General features: G+C 40.1%; 1 protein-coding gene and 1 pseudogene across 1 annotated transcript; both read left to right on the forward strand.

Annotated features, from left to right (window-relative positions):
* Positions 1–394: 394 nt before the first annotated feature.
* On the forward strand, positions 395–5,390 carry LOC119898427 (tRNA wybutosine-synthesizing protein 3 homolog). The gene is given in 7 exon segments (XM_038712599.1): positions 395–822; positions 1,723–1,803; positions 1,894–1,992; positions 2,157–2,228; positions 2,404–2,537; positions 3,791–3,858; positions 3,861–5,390. Coding segments are annotated over 7 exon segments (843 nt in total). The 5' UTR covers positions 395–654; the 3' UTR covers positions 4,082–5,390.
* A 3,199-nt stretch (positions 5,391–8,589) lies between these two features.
* On the forward strand, positions 8,590–19,183 carry LOC119898426 (annotated as a pseudogene).
* Positions 19,184–23,247: the final 4,064 nt, after the last annotated feature.

Below are 23,247 nucleotides of genomic sequence, written 5' to 3' on the forward strand. Positions count from 1 at the left end.
CGAAGCAGAAGATCAGAAATGTATTTTGGCCGTAAACCGTTCAGTGCTTTATAAACCAACAGCAGGATATCTGCATAATGAATTCCAAATCGTCCTATTCAACAGCCGATCTGAGATCACAATGATTATTATTGTTGTTTAATTTTATTTTATTGTTTATATGTGACTTTCTGCTTTGGCAACATGTTTGAACTAAAACGTCTTGCCAATAAAGCTAGGATTTATTTATTTGTTTGTTTGTTTTGCTTATGATTATTTGTTTATCTATTTATTTATTTATTTATTTTTGATGATATAATTTAGTCCCAGCAAAGTAGTTCATAGTTCATGCTGCATCCTCCGGCACAGTAGATGTGCACCTTTAAAAGTAATGGTTGCAATCTGCCAGACAAAGAAGAAGAAGAAGAGGAGCGTGTTTCTCACCTCCGGTGCAGCAGGAGGCGGTGTCTGCTGATGGCTCGCATCTCGGCCACCATTTTGCACAAGAAGAAACAACGAACACATCCGTGAATGTGGTAGCAGGACTTTATTTTATGAAGTGGTGCACGGGCTACAGATACTTTTCAGCGTCCCCCTCGCTTGCGTCTCTGAGGAGATGAGCTCACGCTGAACAGCTGGAGCACGTGCAGCCACGTTAAAGCTAAGTGAGGAGCTATGGATCAAACGTTCAGCCACTGGAAGAAGCAGAGTCTGAACAAGCTGGACCTGAGTAAGAAGGGCAGTGTGGATGAAGACATTGAACATGTAGTGTCTCTGCTCAACAGCTGCGAGGAGTACTTCACCACCAGCTCCTGCTCTGGGAGAATCCTCCTCATCGATGGGGTGAGGAGCGCAGACACTGGGGACATGTCTCCAACACTTTTATGTTAAGTTTCCTGAAAGATAACAACATGAAATGATTTGAGAACGCAGAAAGCTTCATTTGCACAATAAGAAAACATGCTATGTAAATAAAGGGAAACCAAATGTGCGTTGTCTAAAAAATAAAAAGTCCCTTAAGGTATAAAAACAAACAAGCTGCTGATTATTTCATTGTATTCCTTTATATTTTGAATAGTCACCTGCCACCTGAATTTTGTGTGCCTTAATAAAAATAAAGACATTTACAGAATAACTTGGTGCATGAAGCTGAAGTTAGCTTCTGATTCAGCAGGTCCACTGTGCCAAGAGCTGGCAAATCTGGATTTTTTTTTTGGATCTGGATCCAGATTATTTCAGAAAATTTCTTTAAAACAGGGGTCCACATTTGTTTATTTATTAATGTATGTTGCATTTAGAGCACATTAAACCGGGTCCAGATCAAAAAGCACTATAACCAGAGATGTCAAATCTGGACTAGATTATTTCAGAGAGGATAAAGTTTCTTTAAAACACAGTGTCAGATTTGCGAAACCTTTTATTTTATTTGTGAAAATGTAAAAAAGGGCGACGTATATGTATTTTTTTGGTTTGTTTTTTTTACAGGTAGACCAAATAAATCCCAGTTTGTGTTTTCATTTTCATGGTGTCACAAATCTGAAACTATGTTTTAAAGAAACTTTATCCTCTGACAACTCTAGGCATAGTGGTTTTTGATCTGAGTTTCCCTTAACTTTCCCCTTGGCTGCCGGATCAGAAGCTAACTTCAGCGTCATCCAGCAGCAGTCGTCTAGTGTGTCCGTGTTGGTCTGGTTTTTAAAATCCCACCTGAGTTCCCCATCTGTTTTTTTTTTCCCCTTCTAGGCTCCAGAGAGCAGTCGTGTCCAAAAACAAAATTGTGTTTGGCTGTTTGTCTCACACCAGAAGTGCACATCTGATGACCTGGTGAGACATGGATGGACTCATGCACTTGTGATATTTCCTCTAATAATATGCATTTAATAGTACTAAGGGTACAATGTGTTTGTTCTTCAGACGTCTGCTCTAGCCAGGTCCAGTGGAGATGCAGTGTTGAAGTTTGAGCCCTTTGTGCTCCATGTTCAGTGTAGGCGCCTGGATGATGCTCAGCTGATGGTGAGAGGGACAGTTTATTGATTTATATATATTACTGTTGAACAATTACAGTGTTGTCGATTTAACTCCTCTGTGAAGAGTCCAGAAGACGACATAAGTATGTAGGCTCTGCACTGCCGGGGGAATGAAGGTCTAAGCTGCTCTTTCACTGGTTTCTTCTCCAGCACTCAGTGGCTATAAACTCAGGCTTCAGGAACTCGGGTCTCACTGTCAGCAAGACGGGGAAAATCATCACGGTAGGTTTTGTGACATGAACGCCATTTCCAGGATTGTGCAGAAAACTATTTGTTTGCCGTTACTCTACTAGTACTATCACAATCCGTTAAATAATCCATGCAGTAGAAACAGCCCTTTGCTTTGCAGCATGTGTTGCTTACATACCGTGTAAAAGCTGTGATTTTGTCCCTCTAGGCTGTCCGTAGTACCCACGGCCTGGAGGTTCCACTCAGCCACGAAGGAAAGCTCCTGGTGGAACATGAGTACATCCATTTTCTAACTCAGATAGCCAATCAGAAGATGGAGGAGAACCTTAGACGGATCCACAGGTCAGTCGGCTGTTTGGCTCTCTGATTGGTAAAACTAACAAATAATGTAGTTAGCAAGCTAGTGACATGAATTAAATCCATGTTACTTTACGTTATGAGCTGTAACGTTTCTCTTCGTCAAGAATTGTTAATGGTGTTTAGAGCAGCAATTATACACAACGGTCCTGTTTACACTCCTAACTTTACAGAAATGATGCACCAGACAATTTCTAAATAGGAAACAATTTTTTGTTATTAAAATAGGGGAGGACCCATTGAGATAAAATCTCTTTTTCAAGGGCGTCTACCCCAAGAAAGGCAGCAGGACAGCAAGTCTGACAGTACAGAAATAAAACTACAATACAATCAGAACATCTTTCATTTTACCCTTACACATGTGCAGACCAACAGCACACTATAAAAACCAGTACATTAAGACGCCTCCATGCAGATAAAATACATTGATCAAATGCCTGCTAATTTAAAAAATGTACATATTTCCATAATCAGAGATTTGAACTTCGCAAAAGGCACCAACACCTCCAACCGGAGGCTCCTCTGCAAGGAGTTCCAAGTAGATGGTGCACAGCATGAGAGCTTTTAAAAGCAGTACCCTGCTGGACCGGGTATGATGAGTACTGACCGCAGAGCTAATGAGGCTACTAATTACTAATTTGGTCATTTGCATAAGAGTGGAAAATCTCCTTTATGCGTGAGGTGGGGGCTAAATAGCACTAGACTCCTTTAAAAAATCCCAGTGTTTTACGAGTTTATAAATGTTGTGAAATGCTGTCGACTACAAAATCTTTATCATTCCCCTCTTGTAAATTCGGCTATAATGTAATACATGAAGTTATTTGTTTGTATGAAAATATTGTGCGTGTTGCAGTATACTGGCAGTAAGATACTCTGTCACTAGAAATACGATATGCCTTGTTAACAGCAGATTAGCTGCACAGATGAGTACAGGGGAACTTTCTGTTGTTGCAGCAGAAACGTTCATTAAAATATGTACTGCCTCAATCAACCTCTTGTTTAATTTAAAAGCTGATAGCTAAAGAAGAATCATTGAGTAAATTGTGCGTTTCATAATCCAAATATTTGATTATTTGTTTCATTAATCCAAAAGATTAATCGACTATCAAGTGCAACACTGCTAACAATGGCTACATTTAAAAAAAAAAGTTAATCAGAATTCAATTCAAACATGCAGATGTAAGCCCAGCGGCAGGGAGCTTAGATTTCTGTCCATTTATTATTTATTTTATCTCCAGGTTCTACCAGAATCTGCAATCGGCCCTGGCTACAGAGAAACTACAAAAACTACAAATTCCAGATCCCCCGTCTCACAGGAACTACAAGATCCGCCTGACAGACTGGAGACGGAAAAGGTAGAAGAAGAAAAGAAGGACAAGGGCAGAACAAGTGTGTATAAACGTAGACGGAAGAGGGAACAACACCGTCAGACTGACTGTTACCATGGTGACGGGCCGAGCAGTCCGCCAGAGCCGGACGACTGTCTGGATCTGTTCTCTGCAAACATGGACACGAGTACTGTGCAGTAAAATAATAAAAGACATTTTATACATCAGTAAAAACACTTAGCTTTCCATGATTTCAGAAATCAAACTGCCGTATTTCTTGTTTTAATCACTCTAATTACAGATTACAAGCTATCGCAGCAAAAACTAGGGCAAACAGAAATGTCCTGCCTCCGTAGTATAAAACCGTTTTGTTGGCATTCAAAAAAAACTAACCTAATGCCATATTACAAATGAGACCTTAGCAAAAAAATGTATATATGCAATACTTGATTCCACACCATTAACCAAACGTTTCTAACCATGTTGTCCTCCATATTTCTTCGTGTATGACGTCAACAATTCGGCAACTCGTGTACCAAAACTTACTCAGACTTTACAAGTTGTTTTTCCGGCTTTAGGGGCGTTCATGTGAATTTTCCAATTATGCCAACAGCACATGAATGCACCATGTAACTCAAAGGTGTGCTAACAACTTACTGCAGTTAATCTTTGTTAAAATTGTAAGATGCATACATTTGATATATCATATTTTTACTTACATGTACATAAATGTGGTCAGTATTTCTGTTAACTTGTATTTGAACTAGTGGTTTCAATTACTTTTTGAGTAAGTGTTTTGTAATTGGTTGTTGACAGAGATGAAAAAACAAGATACTTTAAACGTATGGCTGGACCGCTTATGAAACCCTTTTTGCTCGGTTTAACACAACCCTGCCCTCTTCAGCTCCGTTTGAGAGACTCCTCTAATCTGTGCAGGAATAATATTCGACATACGAGGCTGTTAAAACCAGAAATATTTTGAAAGTTTGTTGCTATTAAAAACAGCTAAATAGACTATAAATTGTAGTTGTTGGGTGTCAACAGCCATGTCTTTGAATTGGACAGAGAGCAAGTTTCTACAAATGGTAAAAGACTATTTTCAGTGTTTTTGTTATTGTTGTTTTTACAGTTTTGCTTAGTTACAGAAGCATTCAACATTGTGGTCTTCCTTCTAGTAGGGTCCAAACTCTTATTGTGAAAATCTGAATGCTCTGCCATTTTGTACAAATTCCATGTGTCCAAGGTAACAAATGTATTTTCCGCCACCAGTATTTTGTATTTTACTTTGATGCATTTATTCGAGGGATATTTTGTAACAAGATACATTTTTCTGGGGCAGCTGATAAAGACGGCTCTAAGATCCCGTGGGACTTTCAAACCCGTTCAGATAAACATCTGGGACGTTATAACAGTATAAATATGTCACGTGTAATGGACATCAAGACGAGGGAATGTGAATCGGCAAAGAAAGACTCTAGCAGAGGCTGAATAATAAGACAATCCAAGACAACCGTTCTGCCATGAAGTCTTTTGTTGACACCGTCACAGAAGTGTTGATTTAATCTTGTGCTTTAGTATTAAGGGCATATAGTAATGTGTTGTACTGGACTACATTATGTTGAGAGGTGTTTCTAATATTCTGACCCCCTCATGTATGTAAATAGAGAGGACAAAAAATGTAGTCCAGTACAACGCCGCATTTCACTAAGGCCTCAGTAATAAACAAATTAATTTTAATGATGCGTGGGCAAAGGAGAAGCAAACAATTTCGGTTTGAAATAACTCTTTTAAATGTGCTGTTAGTGTTTATTGAATGTGTTTACAGGGTAGCAGGGCTGTCTGAGGTGATGGAGCTCTGCTTTCTGACACAACAGACCTGTTAATTGGTTGCTAAAGTCTCTCATTGGACCTCACTGTTGGCTCAGCTTCCAGGTATGTTGACACAGAAACACAGCCTCTGCACACAGTGTTGCAGCTGATGGGTTTTCTAATCATGCATCCCACCATCTGAAACAAGAGGATGGTAGTCCTATCAGGTCTGTGCATGAAGTCTGAGTGAAAGCAGTAATGGAGAAGTGTGGAGGTGGTTTCTTAATATTTTCATCATGTTACAGTATCAACACTGGAGGGCAGCAGAGCTCACTGTAGAATAATTCAAACAGCAATCTGGTTTCACGTGTTTATTTTGTATTTAGTGACGTTCCCTTGGTTTGCAGAGTAATAATGGAGGGTGAACCCAAGAGATGTGAGTTCACAAACTCACCACCTGACCGATTTATTTTTTTTACGTTAAGGAAAGTGTCGGAGTTCAAACAAAGTAATTAAGAAGTCACATCTGTCTTCACTATCAGACAAGAATCCAACCCCAGACAATTACAGAAACCCAAGACAACAGGCAAACACCGACCAACTTTATCACAGGTATCATAACAGACAAAACCTAAACGAGAACTCAGAACTAGAACACAGAGGCAGGGAGTAGAAAACAACATAACGGGGCAAGGCAGCACTGAAACTAGGATTAGACAGAACACCAGACAGTTAACAGAATTAAGACGGGAGGAACGAAGCCCAGATCAAAACCAAAAGACAGGCAACAGTAAATAAACTAACTCTGGGCAGACTGAACACAAGACAGGACTGAACACCAAAACATAGACCTTAATGACAGATACAGAACTGACAAATAAAGAAACTCAGGACAGGATCGTGACACTGTGCGCATTTACGCACGAGGTACAGCAGAATAACGGCATTGATGATTATTTGAATCTCCCGCAGGATGATCTGACAGCAGCCTCTCTGATAAGGAAAGTAACTCGTTAAAGCCCAAAAATAGAAATCTACAGGCATAATTCATCCTGAGCTACCAACTTGTTAGTTGGAGCCGAGCTCTCCCGTAGTTATTCCCAACACTGGTAACTAGTAACTGAAACTGTCAGATAAATGTAGTAAAGTAAAAAGTAGGGGAGACTGGGGGCAATTGTAACATATTTTACATTTTCCTTAATAACTCACAAACTACTTGAGATACACTAGTCATCTTTTGATACAAGAAACATACATATGTGCACTAATTAATAATACAATTGATATAGTTTCACTTATAAGAACAAAAGTAAAACTATTTAATTAAATGCAAGAAGTCAGAGTGTTACAATTGCCCCCTTGGCGGCAAAACAGTGTGTGGGGGCAATTGTAACACTGAAAAATAAGTCATATCTCAAGTAAAAGCCTAGGCTACCTCAAAGTAATTACTTTACAGCTAATAATGTTACATAAGAGTTTTTAAATGGTTCAAATTATTTTAGATGTCAGGCTCTCTCTGTTCTAACTTAATAAAATTGCTTTTTACAAGTGAACTAGTCATTTTCTTTGGTTTTGCTGGGTCTTATACCATCAACTACTTTAAGTCCACATAACAGACAAACTGACAATGAAAGGAACTTTACTTTTGCAGACTTAGGCCTGTATAATATTCACACTTTCTGTTAAACACATATAAAACACACTATTTTATACAAAGAATGTTGGCCTATGTTAATTGGTGATTTGTTTATACTAGAACAAATCCATTTATTTTAATACACCCTTTTTTAATATGGTTTTACATTTACAAAACAAACCGACAAGCTGCTTACACTGGGGGCAATTGGCATGTGGCTTGGGGGCAATTGTAACACAGTGTTAGAATTGCCCCCGAAATTGCAGCCATGATAAAACCTTGTATGCCCGCCAGCCACAACTATATAAGCATAGTTTGTTAGTGTTAATTGTTAATCAATAACCTAGAGATAAAATGTATGCAAGTTTAGATTTGCAGTCATCTAAACTTTAGACACCAGAAGAAAAATACTGCAAATCCAAAAAGTTACTTTCATACCTCAAAATCAGTATTTTGTTTAAAACTTCTGCTGAGGTGAAATGATCCTGCTCCTTTTCCACAGGCAGAGAGAGAATCCTATTGAGCATGTGCAGATTAAGCGTCATCACTCTAGCTTGTTTCTGATTGGAGAAATTTAGTGTGTCACAGTTGCCCCCGGTCTCCCCTACCATATATCCCTCTGCAGTTGAAGTAGTCTATAGGCTATTGGCATGAAAAGAAAATACAGTACAGGAATTTCAAATTTGTACATTATATTTACATTACATTTACTCATTTGGCAGATGCTTTTATCCAAAGCGAATTACATTTGAGGAGCAACTCGCAAGTGACAATAAATACTAGTAAGAGCTATTCGCAGGTACTGCATGGGGTAAGTACTAAGGAAAAAAGTAAGAGTTACTAATAGTACTACAAATAGTGTACTGGAGTCCAGTATTTGAGTAAATGTACTTAGTTACTGTCCACTGGTCCAGTAGACTGCAAGTGGCTCTTTAGAGATTGTTCAGTGAAACAGAATAAATTCCCGGGTTCACTGCCGTCGGATAATTCAAGAAATTCACAGGAGCGGAAGGACAAGGTTTCCCTCTCACAGAATCACAAAAAGAGGAAGGACTTTCTCTGTCTCTGAGAGGCAAATTATCATCATCACTACAGACATCTAAGTTTTCACTGGAGTATTTTGAAAGAATTGTTCAACTGGATTATGCATCAGAGTTGTTACACAAACCAGAAATTGACAAAATTGGATTTTAACAACTGTAGTAATTGGAAGTTGGATTTTCCATCATTGTGGTAACAGTACTGAGGACCTTGTACCTGTACCATGCTGTACTTCCAAGTGGTGATTTTGGCAGCTACGGTGATGCTGGTTTACTACTGTGAGTTCACCGACACTTTTAGTCCGACGCAACAGGGCTTCATCTGCAGAGACCCAGCTTTAACTAAGCCGGATCCTGGACCTGAACAGGACAGCCGCATCCAGCCCGTAATTCTGTACTCTGTGGTGGGAGCACTGCCTGTTGTACTGGTGAGTCTAACTGTGATTTAAACACCAGCATCAGAAGGTACAGGTTTCTTTGTTGTGATGAAGATATTGAGACTTGCAGTCACAAAGAGTCGTACATGAAATGATCCATGCTTACAAGCAGCTGGTGCAACAAAGACAAATAGAAAATACTGTTTATAAATATATAGTGTTTTGAGAAAATGTTTATTTTGACATGCAAATTACATCAGTAAAAGAGTTGTATGAAAAAATATGCATCATAGCATTCATCCTCAAAACTGCTTCATTAGATATAGTTTATTTCTGTTTGCCATTTACATGATTGCTTTTGTATTACGGTATATTGTCTGCTATGACACAGATAGTTACATATAAAATAAAACAGGAAATTAAAAATTACAGCGCAGTGTAAGTTATAATCTACAGCCTTAAATTTGATTTAATTAAAGACAGTGGTAAAAAGAAGTCTTGAGTCTTGAATTAAAAGAACTGAGAGGTTCAGCAGACCTGCAGTTTTCTGGGAGTTTGTTCCAGATATATGGAGCATAAAAACCTGAACGCTGCTTCTCCAGGTTTAGTTTTTACTCTGGGGACAGAAAGCAGACCTGATCCTAGACCACCTGAGAGGTCTGGATGGTTCATAACGTAGCAGAAGATCAGAAATGTATTTGGGCCATAAACCGTTCTGTGCTTTATAAACCAACAGCAGGATTTTGAAATCAATTATCTTACAAACTTAATGTCACTGTACAACTTGTTGTAATGTGACAAATAAACCTACCTACTACCCAGTGCCGGACTGGGACAAAAAATCGGCCCTGGCATTTTTGGCCCAGGCAGCCCACAAAAATCGGTCAGACACCCCTCACCAACACACCACCCTTCCATGTAAGGGCTCAGATTATGCGTGTGATGAAACACTTAGCCCATGAGACGTAACATTGCACAAGATTGGGACCATGACAACAAGACAAGAATATGGGTAAGAAGAAGCCATACTGGAATGCAGAACTTAAAAACCTTTGGAACGATAAAAGCGAATTTTTAAAACGTAAAATCCATTGACCAGAAGGCAACTTAAAGATCAATACACACGAACTCAGATTATTTTTGATAAGAGGATACGGTTCCATAAAAGGCAATTTAGAAGAGGACAAGCATTACAGTTGGATCGATTTAAAAAGTAACAACCCACAACAATTTTGGAAAGAAATAAACAAACTGGGTCCTAAGAAATTGAAAAAAATTCCAATGGAAATTATAATGGGGAATGGTGACACGGAAAACAAAAAGGAAATAGTAATTGGAAAATGGGGCAAAGATGCCTCAGGTTTATTCTCAGGAAATTATATTCCACCAGGTTTTGATGGTGCACGTTTAAATAACAACAATAATAATAATAATAATTCGTGTTAAGTTAAATGTACGTCTGAGATGATTATGGATACACCAGATTATTGCCCAAATATATTTTTGAATCATGAAATTACTATGGAAGAGGTTATAAGGGCCATTGATAATGCAAAATTGAAGAAAGCATCCGGTATAGAGGGGACCCCAAATGAAGCTTTAAAATCTCCACAGCTCTTAGAGATCTTATTTTATCTTTTTAAGACATGCTTTTACCATGGTATAATCCCGTCAACATGGCGTAAATCCATTATTAAACCAGTTCCAAAGTCATCAAAAAATTATCCCAGAATACCCCTGAATTATAGGGGCATTAGTATTCTTAGTACAGTTCAGAAGGAAACGAGCATGCATCGATCATATATATTCTGTAGCAACTATTATTAGAGTTAGAATCACTGAAAGTAAATCCACCATTGTATGTTTTATTAACTTTCAAAAAGCCTTTGACTGGATTAATAGAGAGCTGCTTGCTTTTAAACTAATTGAAGCAGCAGTGGATGGAAAATTCTACAAAACAATACAAGCCATGGCTAGTGTTGAGATTATTTACTGATTGTTTGATACACCTTTTGGAGTAAAACAAGGTGATATACTCTCTCCAACCCTTTTTGCTTCATTTGTGGTGTTTCAAGTGGCGATTAGCCATAAATCAAAGTAAAACACATAATGCATTTTAGAAAGACAGGCACAGAAAGAAGTACAAATATATTTAGCTTTGGCTCAGTCACTCTGGATTATGTTAATGCATATAAATGTGGGGGGTTTTCTTGATGAATTCTTGACCTACGAGGCTGGTATTAAATCTCTCGTTGATTCTGGCGGGAGAGCTCTAGGATCAGTTATTAATAATCTGATAAGTATGTAAGATTCTACATTTACTCGACTTTATGATGCATGTGTTTTTCCTATACTGAACTATGCTGCAGGGGTGTGGGGCTTGAAAGAATCCAGAACGGTAGAGACCATACAGATTTGCTCCGATTCTAGCACTTCAGGGAGATATGGTCTGGATACCAGCAGCTGTACAGAGAAAATGGGAAATGATATGACTGTGGAACCGTCTAACCAGAATGGCAGAGAACAGAGTAAATAAGAGAGTATTTAGGGGGAGTAAAGCTCACAGGTCTCCATGGGTAAAGGAGATTTATTCTATTTTTGGGGAGGTGGATATGTTGTATATCTACAGGAACAATTTAAGTTGTAATGTGAACTCGCTTAAACACAAGTTGTTATTGAAATTTGAAGAAAAATGTTTTGAAAATGTTTTATTAAAGACAAAATTAAGGACATATATGCATATCAAACAGAACCTTAGTCTACAATTATATGTTACATCTCGTTTATCTAAAACCCAGAGATCCTTGGTTGCACAGCTGAGATCTGGGATTTGCCTCTGGCCATTGAGGTTGGGCGATTCAAAAATATTCCAGAGGAAAACCGATTGTGTGTGCTATGTGACCTGGTGAAGTGGAAAGTGAATCTCATTTCCTCTTGTATTGTACACATTATGATGATCTAAGAGAATCTTTGTTTCTGGATGTTACACAGCAAATCTCAAAAATTAGTATGCTTGTTTAACTACGATGTATTTAAGTTTGCAAACTTTGTCTCAAAGGCTTGGAAAAGAAGGCAAGCTAGTTAGTTTAACTAGATTTAATTTTGTTCTGTGTAGTGTTTTGGGTTTATGAGGGTGGTTATCTGAGTGAATGTGAATGCATCTGTGTATGAACACATACATGCATGTATCTGAATACACATGTACCATTTATTGTTATTCCACTTTTAATCCTTGTTTCTATTTGGTTACCACTGTATATGATGTACTCTGGATCTGGCTATCTTGTATATTATTATTTTTTCTGTATATTAATGTTGGTGTCTTGTAAGCCCATGCGGGCTGGGCGTAATCATACGCATGACATAATAATAAAGCTTCATTCATTCATTCATATGTTTCAATAGGCCTACTAATTAGGGGTAAAAGTTTTGATAGGGGGTTCAGATTTTAAGCCTTTAACATTTAATTTCCCGCATTTTGGGGACATTTTCTGCACCAGGGAAGAACAAAATTCAGGTGGCAGGTGACAATTCAGAATATAAAAATATAATAGAATATAATGCAGTAATCGGTAGCTTATTATTGTTTTCCCTCTTTCTCTCTGTTCCTCTCTCTCTCACCCCCAGCCGGTCGAGGCAGATGGCCGCCCTCCCTTAGCCATGGTTCTGCTCGAGGTTTCTGCCTCTTAAAGGAAGTTTTTCCTTGCCTCTGTCGCCTAGTGCTGCTCTTGGTGGGAATTGTTGGGTTTCCGTAAATAACATCACAGAGTACGGTCTAGACCTGCTCTTTTATGAAAAGCGCAGAGATAACTGTTGCTGTGATTTGGCGCTATATAAATAAAATTGAATTGAAATTGTTTTTAGCCTAAGTAACTTTTTTTTGGACAACAAATATATTTATATTGCAGGCTTACTGTGCAAATAAACCTTTCTGAAATCATTTTTATTTGTTAATTAATATTTCTTGGTGCATGTTTTTTTTTTTTTTTTTCAGAACGTTTTTAACAAATGCTTTTAGAAAGTGGTGGGTAGCCTACATGTCCCCAGGGTCCCCAGTGTTAATGACCCTCCCTCCCTGCTCCCTCCCAGGTAGAGCTACTCCATGCTTACCACTTCACCTCCACTTCACCTCCACTCTCCTCCCTCGGCCCTGTCACTTTGTCCCTCTGCATCGCTGTCTCACGCCTCCTCCTCTGTCTGGCAGGGGCCACGGCTCTCCTTTACTCCTTCAAGTGCCTGTAAATGCTCTACGTCGGGTACTGCAGCTGATGTTGAAGCTACTGCAGCCCCGGTATCAAACACATCGGTTGTCTTCGCGCATTTGGCGGCAGCCGTCTGAAGAGAGCAGAGGGGGTGGGGGCTAGTAAGAGATGTGATTGGACCAACCCAATGTCAGTATTGAAAATTACCCAGTGGACCACTGTTCATGCTTTAGGGGCTGATTGTTTATATAAATAAATAATTTACGTTACACCGGCCCCAAAGGTGCGTTGATTACCGGTCCGGCCCTGCTACTACATTCATGTGCTTTGCGATTAGCAAAAGAACATTTTTTAGATACAAATTGTAAACCGCATTAATCTATATTTTTTATATTAACAATGGATCAAATGACTGTGTACTGTGAAAGGGATAATAATAAAGAAGATTCATCCTGGATTCGGAGAGAGAAAACCCCTCCCTGAAGATCTCAAACTACGCAAGGGTTCATATAAGGAGTTCTGCCAGTTTGGTCAGAAACATGGACACCAGTAGCCCACTGGAGGTCAATTGCAGGGATCGCAGTGCTGCTCTTGTTCCTCTCATGTACCGTCCCTTCTTCTGCTATCTCCTCCATGCTCTTGCTAACTCTTACACTGCAGACCCTCTTGAGACAGAGGACCTGGACTTCCATTGCAACCTGAATGGGCTGCAGGTCATGCTTCCGGTAGTGAAGGGGCACTAGCAAAACACAAAACTAGAGAACAATCAGTCAAGGAGGATAAGGAGAGAGGGATGTCTTGGTGTTACCTGTCCAGTGCACCTGTTGTCACCTTCATTTGCACAAAAACAGGTGATTCCCAACCGCTTCCCGATTCCTTCCTAACTGGACAGATTGATCTCCCAGAAGTTTAACTGACTTGATGTTATTCTTTGAGGATTAAGTGTTCCCTTATTATTATTTTTTTTAGCAGTGTATTTAGAAAGCCTCTTCCTAATCCTAAACTAATCTTATTTCATCATTCTGTTTTGCAGATTTCAGGTGTAGAGCTGTTTATCTTCCTCCTTCACTACAAGTCAAACAACCTGTACGACCAAGAGAAGGTTCTTATCATGGGGGACTGCTGCTACGTGAACCCCATGGTGCGCAGGACCTTTCGTTTCCTTGGTAATGTAAATGCAAATACTGCATTAAACTGTACTTATATTAGTATTTTATCCATAATTTAATTGCTTTGGTGTTCTAGATACTATCTCGTGTGCACCAGAAACCTTCTCGTGAGCACCACATAGTATCTTGTGAGCACCAGAAACTTTGTCGTGGGCACCAGATACCTTCTCGTGGGCGCCAGATACCTTCTCATGAGCGCCAGATACCTTCTCGTGGGCGCCAGATACCTTCTCATGAGCGCCAGATACCTTCTCGTGGGCACCAGACACTTATCTCGTTGGCACCAGACACTTATCTCGTTGGCACCAGACACTTATCTCGTGGGCTCCAGATACTTATCTTGTGGGCTCCAGATACTTATCTCGTGGGCACCAGACACTTATCTCGTGGGCTCCAGATACTTATCTCGTGGGCTCCAGATACTTATCTTGTGGGCTCCAGATACTTATCTTGTGGGCTCCAGATACTTATCTTGTGGGCTCCAGATACTTATCTCGTGGGCACCAGACACTTATCTCGTGGGCTCCAGATACTTATCTTGTGGGCTCCAGATACTTATCTCGTTGGCACCAGACACTATCTCGTGGGCTCCAGATACTTATCTTGTGGGCACCAGATACCTTCTCGTGGGCATGGGAAACGTGATTTCCTTGTCTTTTCTTTTGCCCATGTCCCATTAGGGCTCAGCAGTATTTTTATATTGCAGTGTTGCTACTTTTACTTAAGTAAAGGATCTGAATACTTCCTCCACCACTGTGTTGATGGTATTGATTTATTTCAATTGCATTTTTAACTAAAGTTGATCTCTTCTGTCTTAATATGTGTGAATGTCAACATGCTGCTTTTAAATGCACATCTAATCTTTGTATCTCTATAGGTGTTTACGTCTTCGGTCTGTTTGCAACAGACATCTTTGTCAATGCAGGTCAGCTGGTCACAGGAAGACTGGCTCCCCACTTCCTGTCTGTTTGCCAGCCCAATTACACTGCCCGCGGATGCCAGGACGCGGCATACTATGTGAGCCAATCAGATGCTTGCACCGGTGACCCTGATGACATCATGAGAGCCAGAAAGAGTTTCCCCTCCAAAGAGGCTGCACTGAGTCTGTACACAGCTGTTTACCTGGCAGTGAGTGGCTCTGTCTACTCTAAATGTGTAGAGATCAGCATAAATTAAACGTTAAACGGTTAAAATAAACGGTTTATCTCTGCTAAAGAAAGTGTGAGCCCTACCTTAACAGATAACTCTAGTGTCACACAAAGAAATAAATCTTCCTTTTCAGATGTATGTCATGTGCTGTATCGGTTCCAGTGGGGGTCGTCTGACTGGCCCCCTCCTCAGTCTCTCAATGGTCAGTCTGGCTGTGCTAACAGGCATCAACAGAGTGGCCGAGTACCGAAACCACTGCACTGATGTGATTGCAGGACAAGCCATTGGGGAGCTATTGCTGTTTTTCTGGTCAGTTATTATTCATCTTATGCCACTTTTCCATTGGATGGTACCAGCTCAACTCGCCTCGACTCGCTTTGGTGCCCCGTCCTCCGTTTTCCATCGCAATGTAGCCGGTCGTCAAAGCGACAACGCATGAGTATAATGAAGAGGTCCAGGATTCGAGTTTATGTTTTAAATTCATTAACAAACTTGATAATCATAAAGTTCTTAAAATAACATGGACCACAAAAAAGGAAAAAAAGAAACAACCATAAAACGCAGAAGTTTGGCAAGTCTGGGGCGATGATCAGGTCTGTCTGTTTTGGAGAGGAGACGGCCGCGGTGGTAAATCGGCTCCATGTAGAATCCTCTGGAACAAAGAAGAAATCCTAAACTAAAAACAAACTGAGCTAGGGCAGCAGTGTTTTTACATCACCTTTTGGTATTGCCTCAGCTTGCTTGGAACCTTGACAGAGGTGATACAAAAAAAAGGTACCAGGTACTTTTTCTCCAAAACCAAAAAAAGGCGACTCGAGCTGGTACCATACGGTGGAAAAGAGGCTTTAGAGCTGTATTTGCACATATGCACACATCTAATGATATATGAGACTTTTCAGTGGTTTATTATTATTATTATTATTATTATTGGTACATGCGGAGGGAGGTGGGGGGTATTTTCACGACAAAAAACCCGTTTCAAAACATCCCCCCTCTGTTTCTTTACAAATCGCACCCTGTTATAGCCTCATAAACAGATAACATACACAAAAAGAGGATCCATATGAGGATTTGTAAGTACAGCATGGGTGGTTCCGCCTGAGAGAGAGAGATTGAGAGGAGAGAGAGGGAAAAAGGTGTGTGAGTAGCCATTTCCTGTGAACTAACTATTAATAACAACATTTTTAATTTTTAATTAAATTTGCAAAGGAAAGTTTCAACTCAGGTTTTTATTTCATGAAAAATTCCACCAAAAAATAATTGTTGTACTTTTTACACTATTACACCACCATTTTTCCTGTTGCGCACCTCCTAGAGGCTGCTCACGCACCCCCCACACTTTGGGAAAAGAAAAGCCTATATTTGGGACTTTGCTGTGTTTCACTATATAGCCTCTTGCTTTCTGCTTTGTTCAGTCATAATCTATCTCATGTTGTGCCAGTTCTTTGCCTGCCTGTTAGCTTGCCTGTTTGTTCACTTTTGATTCCTCCAGGATATATGTTTCACACTCGATCATCTCACTGGATTATTGCCTTTGTTGGAATGTTTAGTGTGGACTTTCCTGGACTTTGCCTGTAAGAAGCCACCTTTGCTTGACCTCCTGTTTAGTTTATTTAGACATCTAACTAACTACAGTCAACAGTCTAATGGAATGTTTGTTCTTAGTGATTAAAATTTTTAATTGCAATTAATCGCATGATTATGCACAAAATTGAATAATGAATTCTAAAGTAGTGTATTGTGCACTTTTAATTTAAATGTACTGCTATATACACAGAAGTGCAATAACATTTGCAAACACTTTAAACAAATAAGGTGCCTTTTACCAGCAGTTTTCCCTTTGCACAGTAGCAATAAAATATTTATATAAATCTGTTTTCTTTTTTTCTGAACAGGGATCAGCAGAAACATTTTTCTTTTATCAGGGAGCAGCATAAAAAGTGTATGTTCAGAGGCAAGTGTCCCTGTTAGAGTGAGGTGAAGTGGTCGAGCACAGCGAACGCGTTCCCGTGAAACTGTCACGGTTGTGCTCACCTCACGCACAAGCCCGGCCGCTGACAAAGTTGAATGGTCTGGACTTTTTTGTACGCGCCGCGCAGCACAAATCATTGCAAGAGAGACTGATCCTCGCTTTTTGTGAGTTTCCAGAATCTATTACTGTTTACTAAATATCAGGACATCAGCAGGAGGGAATTCACACGGCAGAGCGTTCCCTCCAAAACTAGATGAAGGCCTGTCAGGTAAAGTTATGTAGCCCATAATTTTAACTTAAGTTAAATAGGCTACAGCCATTGCCATGGTTACTATCCATAGAGCGCCTGCTGTTTCCTCGCGGAGCGCTTGTCCTTGTCTCCTGTTCAACGGTGTAAAGAGCGACCCCACAGGGCCAAGCGACTAGGCTACGTTGTGATTTCAAGAACGTTCCTAAGACCAACATCTTCCCCAATACTAATCAGCATGCAGTGTGTATCTATCTATTTTGTTTATCTACTTCTCCCACACGTTGTCTGCTGAAGCCTCCCTCCGCTGCTTGTTTGGGTCCTGTGACCCAGGGTTTGACTGTATGTGTATTCAGAGCCAGTGAGCAACGGACTTACAAAAATAATAATAAAAATAAAATAAAATAATTGGCGGCGTTAATTAATTAATGCGTTAACGTGCCCAGCCCTATTTTTTTATGACCTTTACATATAATTTGCCATGAAATAATATGGTAAACCTAGATATACTACAGCCGGTACTGTAAACAAGAAGTCAGAATTACAGCTGTATTGTCCAGAAAACAGAAAATCAACAATCTGTCAAAGAAATAAAAAGCAATCAATACCTAAAGTCTTTAACATTTCAGTAACCCATGAATTTACCGATGAGCCAGACTGTGCAGACTGCACTCTTCGTCAGATTCAGTGCCTTGTCTGGACTCTATTTACAGTATTTATTGAAAATAAATAACTTTACCTCACATTTGTCACATTTTAAGCTTTTTCAAACTGACCCCTTTTCAGAGAGTCAGACCATCATTCTGCCACCGACAGCATCCTTAATGGAAAACTGGTCTAATGCACTAACTTGCTGCAGGACACATACACAAGGCACACAAGTTGTTGTTGCTTGAATGAATTTGAATTCGTGTTTTGTGTAACAAATCATGTACGACAGTCTTGGCTGGGACAAAAAGATGGTCACAAAAACAATCTAAACAATAATGATGAAGCTCTGTCTCCCTCCAGTCACAATACCTCCGCTAAAACAGCTCTCTGTGTTTGGCTTACTCTTTTGTCTACAAAAAACCTTTTTTGGTCGTGCAAACAGTTGATTTGTCTGGAAGAAATAATTCCAAATGATTAAAATGACTGTATAGGACTGTGTCTTCTTCTTTCTCTCTTTCCAGGTGGTGTTTGTGGTTCAGTATTTCAGAAAGAGACCTGTGATTTCTCATAGTCCGTCAGATGCAGGCACAGCTAACACCGATGAGGCTTCACCCCACATGAATCACAACATGGAAGCCAGTGACAGTTACATTGTTTCACAGGTGAAGCATACATTTTACACATGTAGATTTTCATTTTCTCAAATAACACATGTAAAGGCCAATTTATACTTCTGCGTCAAATCTATGCCATCAGTACGCAGTAGCCTAGGCCAGCAGTATAACGTAATTGTGATTCCATCTATCTGCCACCGCTTATGTGGGGTCGGGTCGCTGGGCAGCAGCTCCAGCAGGGGATCCCTAACCTCCTTTCCTGAGCCACATTAACCAGCTATGATCCCAAGGTGTTCCCAGGCCAGTGTGGAGATCCAGGGCCTTTCCGAAACTGCTTCCTACTCCCTCTCCCTATCTACTTCCACTCCATTTGCGCATTCATGCGGCGGGTCCGCCACATTGAGTGCCATCCGAAATCAACGAGGGCGGAGTCGTAGTGGGTTGTTAAACCCTCCAATGCTGAGTGAGCACCGATGCCAGCTTGTTGAAGTTGTGTAACAAAAATAGAATAGAAAAATAGTTATGTCTTTATACATTTTAAATGTTTTGAATTCTTCAGACTATATAATGCTTCAATATAATGTTTGATTTATTTTGAAATGTTGTATTTGTGAATGTAATATTTTCATATAAGATAAAGAGGTTCAAATATAGTCTATATATATATATATATATATATATATATATATATATTATTAGACTTTTACAAAAACTATCAACCTTTTCATAAAATAATATAATATTTGTTTTTCGTAAATATCTAAAGTCATAGTCCTAAAGAAATAAAATAATTTGTTCATGAAAAAACACAAAATGAATGACAAATGGTTTCAGTTTCGTTATTGCAAAACACACATTTCCTCAACATCAATCCTGAATGTTAACACAACTGTTGTTTATTTGATACACATATTAGCAGTGAGTGCAGCAGTAACGTGAGATCCTATTAACGCTAGGGAGAGGGTAGTTCATCTGAAAGTTTGCCGCTGTATTTAAACCCTATGCGGGTTAGGGAGCTCGATTTAGCTGTGAGGGCGACTCCGACCAGAATTCAGTCCGTGTCGGAGTGGAAGTGGCGAGGGTCTAGTTTCGGAAAGGCCCCTAATCTCTCCACCTAGTCCTGGGTCTTCCTCAAGGGCACCTCCCAGCTGGATGTGAGCTCTTTTCATCGCAACGGTGCAGTAGAGCAAATGCAATACTGCCCTACCTGCTCCGATTCTCCAGCCAATCTACCACTCTATTGTCCCCTTACTCGTGAACAAGACCCTGATAGTTGTGAGTGGTGCCCCAAAAACCACATTCCTGCATACAGAGGCGTACAGAAACACAACTTTATGCAATCGCAAACTTGCAGTCTTTGATCAGCATCACGGACAGCAGCCAAAGAGCTAAATCTTACAGCCTGCCCTCGACTCAAACCTGCCGTCTCAGACTGTCAACCAGCTGAAATGGCTTTAGCCAGCTTGAAGTAACAAATCAACACAAAGTAGCTGACACAGTATGTCAACACCCACAGAGCAAACAACAAAAGCACAGCAACTCATTATGCCAACAAGTGTTGTAGTCCAGACCGCCCAAACCGAGACCATGTCAAGACCAAGACCAGAGTTTATCGAGACCGAGACTTTTAGGGGCTGAGAGCAGTGGAGACCAAGACCGAGGGAGGGCGAGACAGAGTCAAGACCAAGACCAGTTCCCTGCATTGCATGGCACGCAATAAAATGTGGAACGAGATCATAGGTACTTCTCAAAGTGATCTGAAAGATCCACATTCCCATTAAAACGTTAATGGTAACACATGTTTAATTAGGGTTATTGGTTGCATTTGAAGCAATATGTTTTACTTCCAATCAAAGTTAGGATGTTAACAAATCAGACAATGCAAAAGCAATTTATTGATATTCCCAAAGTTATGGTCTTGACTGGTCTTGAAATAAAATCCCGAGTCCTCAATGTCCGAGACCGAGACAAGACTGAAAAAATGTGGTCTGAAGACCAAGACCGGTCTCGAGTACTACAACACTAATGCCAACACAGTATGAATAAATAATGGCATCTGATCACGATCCATGTGGTAATTGTCACTTGTCCCTCCCGGGCCCTTGTACCCATCTGGCTCCCGCTGCACCAGTTGCACCATCGGTACTTACGCCTTACTTACTTTTTGTGTTTCAGTAATTTCACTAAAAGCAACTGTTGTTCAACATCGATTAGCTCCAACTCCACCATGATCCGCTCAGTTTCATTCGCAATTGTTTGTAGCATAGCCTACACCAACAGTGGACAAACACAAGAAACTTTACTTGGATTAATAACTGTAATATTATTATTGTTTGTAAATAGTAATCCCTTACACGACTAGTTACTGGGAAAAGTAATAATATTACAGTAACGTGTTACTGCTCACGACAGTGTAGGCTAAATGCGACACAGAGGTACAAATTGGCCTTAATACTGTAAAAGCATTTAAGTAAAGGGAGTGTCTTGACAATTATGAAGTAGTACTTAATATACAATGAAAAAAATTATAAACGCAACACTTTTGTTTTTGTCCCCATTCATCATGAGCTGAACTCAAAGATCTAAGACTTTCTCTATGTACACAAAAGGCCTATTTCTCTCAAATATTGTTCACAAATCTGTCAAAATCTGTGTTAGTGAGCACTTCTCCTTTGCCGATCCACCTCACAGGCGTGGCATATCAAGATGCATGGGGATTGCACAGGTGGGCCTTAGGCTGGCCAGAATAAAAGGCCTTAGGCTGGCCACAATAAAAGGCCACTCCAAAATGTGCAGTTTCATTGTATTGGAGGGGGTCCAGAAACCAGTCAGTATCTGGTGTGACCACCATTTGCCTCACACAGTGCAAGACATCTCCTTCACATAGAGTTGATCAGGTTGTTGATTGTGGCCTGTGGAGTGTTGGTCCACTCCTCTTCAATGGCTGTGCGAAGTTGCAGTCAGGTCGAGACCCAGATGAGGACAGCGAGCATGCAGATGAGCTTCCCTGAGACGGTTCCTGACAGTTTGTGCAGAAATCCTTTGGTTATGCAAACCGATTGTTGCAGCAGCTGTCCAGGTGGCTGATCTCAGACAATCTTAGAGGTGAAGATGCTGGATGTGGAGGTCCTGGGCTGGTGTGGTTACACATGGTCTCTGAAATGCCTTTGAAGACGGCTCATGGTAGAGAAATGAACATTCAATTCACGGGAAACAGCTCTGGTGGACATTCCTGCAGTCAGCGTGCCAACTGCACGATCTGTCAAAACTTGTGACATCTGTGGCACTGTGCTTTCGGAGTGGCCTTTTATTGTGGCCAGCCTAAGACCTTTTATTGTGGCCAGCCTAAGACCTTTTATTCTGGCCAGCCCAAGGCACAACTGTGCAACACCCATGCTGTCCGATCAGCATCTTGATATGCCACACCTGTGAGGTGGATGGATTATCTCGGCAAAGGAGAAGTGCTCACTAACAATGATAATTGATAACAACTAATAATTTCGACAGATTTGTGAACAATATTTGAGAGAAATAGGCCTTTTGTGTACATAGGGAAAGTCTTAGATCTTTGAGTTCAGCTCATGATGAATGCGTTTATAATTTTGTTCAGTGTAAATATTGAAACCAAAAAAATGCACCACGGAAACATTTCAGTTGTCAGAACAACTCAAAAAATGAAGAAATCAATATTCTGGAGTCTTTTACACACAATATTTTTCCTTTCTGCTCCTATAGAGCCCTGGAGTCTTCACCGAAATCACATGACTATGACTCCCCACCCCACTACGTGACCATGGGGAAATGGAAGGCACCTACTCTACGTCTCAATCGGGCCATCTGAAACCTTAATCCTGACTACTCAATATAATTATTGCAAACAAGCGGCCACTACGTGCATCTGCTTTTCACACTGTGTGCTGCCAAAACAGTTTAGCTTGACCTGCTACTTTTATTTACAAAACAGGATGAGGGTGCTGTTCTAGTGTTCAGTTAAAAAATGCAAAAGAAGAAAAATATATGCAGTATTAAAAAAATCGTTTGTATCTGTGTCTAGTGGTCACAGTTTCCCCCCAGCCGTCTGCAAGTCCAGGCAATAGCAAAGTGTAAGACAGGGTCATCTCAAGCAACAATATTTATTCAAACAGCTGAACACATCTATCTTTCTGCAAAATCTTAAAACAGGAGGCCCTTACGGTCATCTCATTATAGTTGTTTTATTGCAAAAGTCCCAGTGTAGTTGTTTTGGTTACATAAAGCTTTATTTTGTAATTAAGTTACATGTCTTTTTTTAGTTTGTTCAATTCCCCACTGTGTCACATCCACCAATGTGTCCCTGAGTAAGACACTTAACCCCTAGTTGCTCCAGAGGCATATGACCTCTGACATATATGGCAATTGTAAGTTGCTTTGGATAAATCCTGAGCTAAATGAATAAATATAAATATCAATAGTTAGGATACACCCTTATTACCTGATTACTTAAAGACATCCTAAAACATAG

The sequence above is a fragment of the Micropterus salmoides genome, unplaced genomic scaffold (genome assembly GCF_014851395.1).
Source record: "Micropterus salmoides isolate LMB-PRFRI ecotype aquatic unplaced genomic scaffold, ASM1485139v1 Ms_hic_scaffold_1116, whole genome shotgun sequence".
Taxonomy (NCBI): domain Eukaryota; kingdom Metazoa; phylum Chordata; class Actinopteri; order Centrarchiformes; family Centrarchidae; genus Micropterus; species Micropterus salmoides.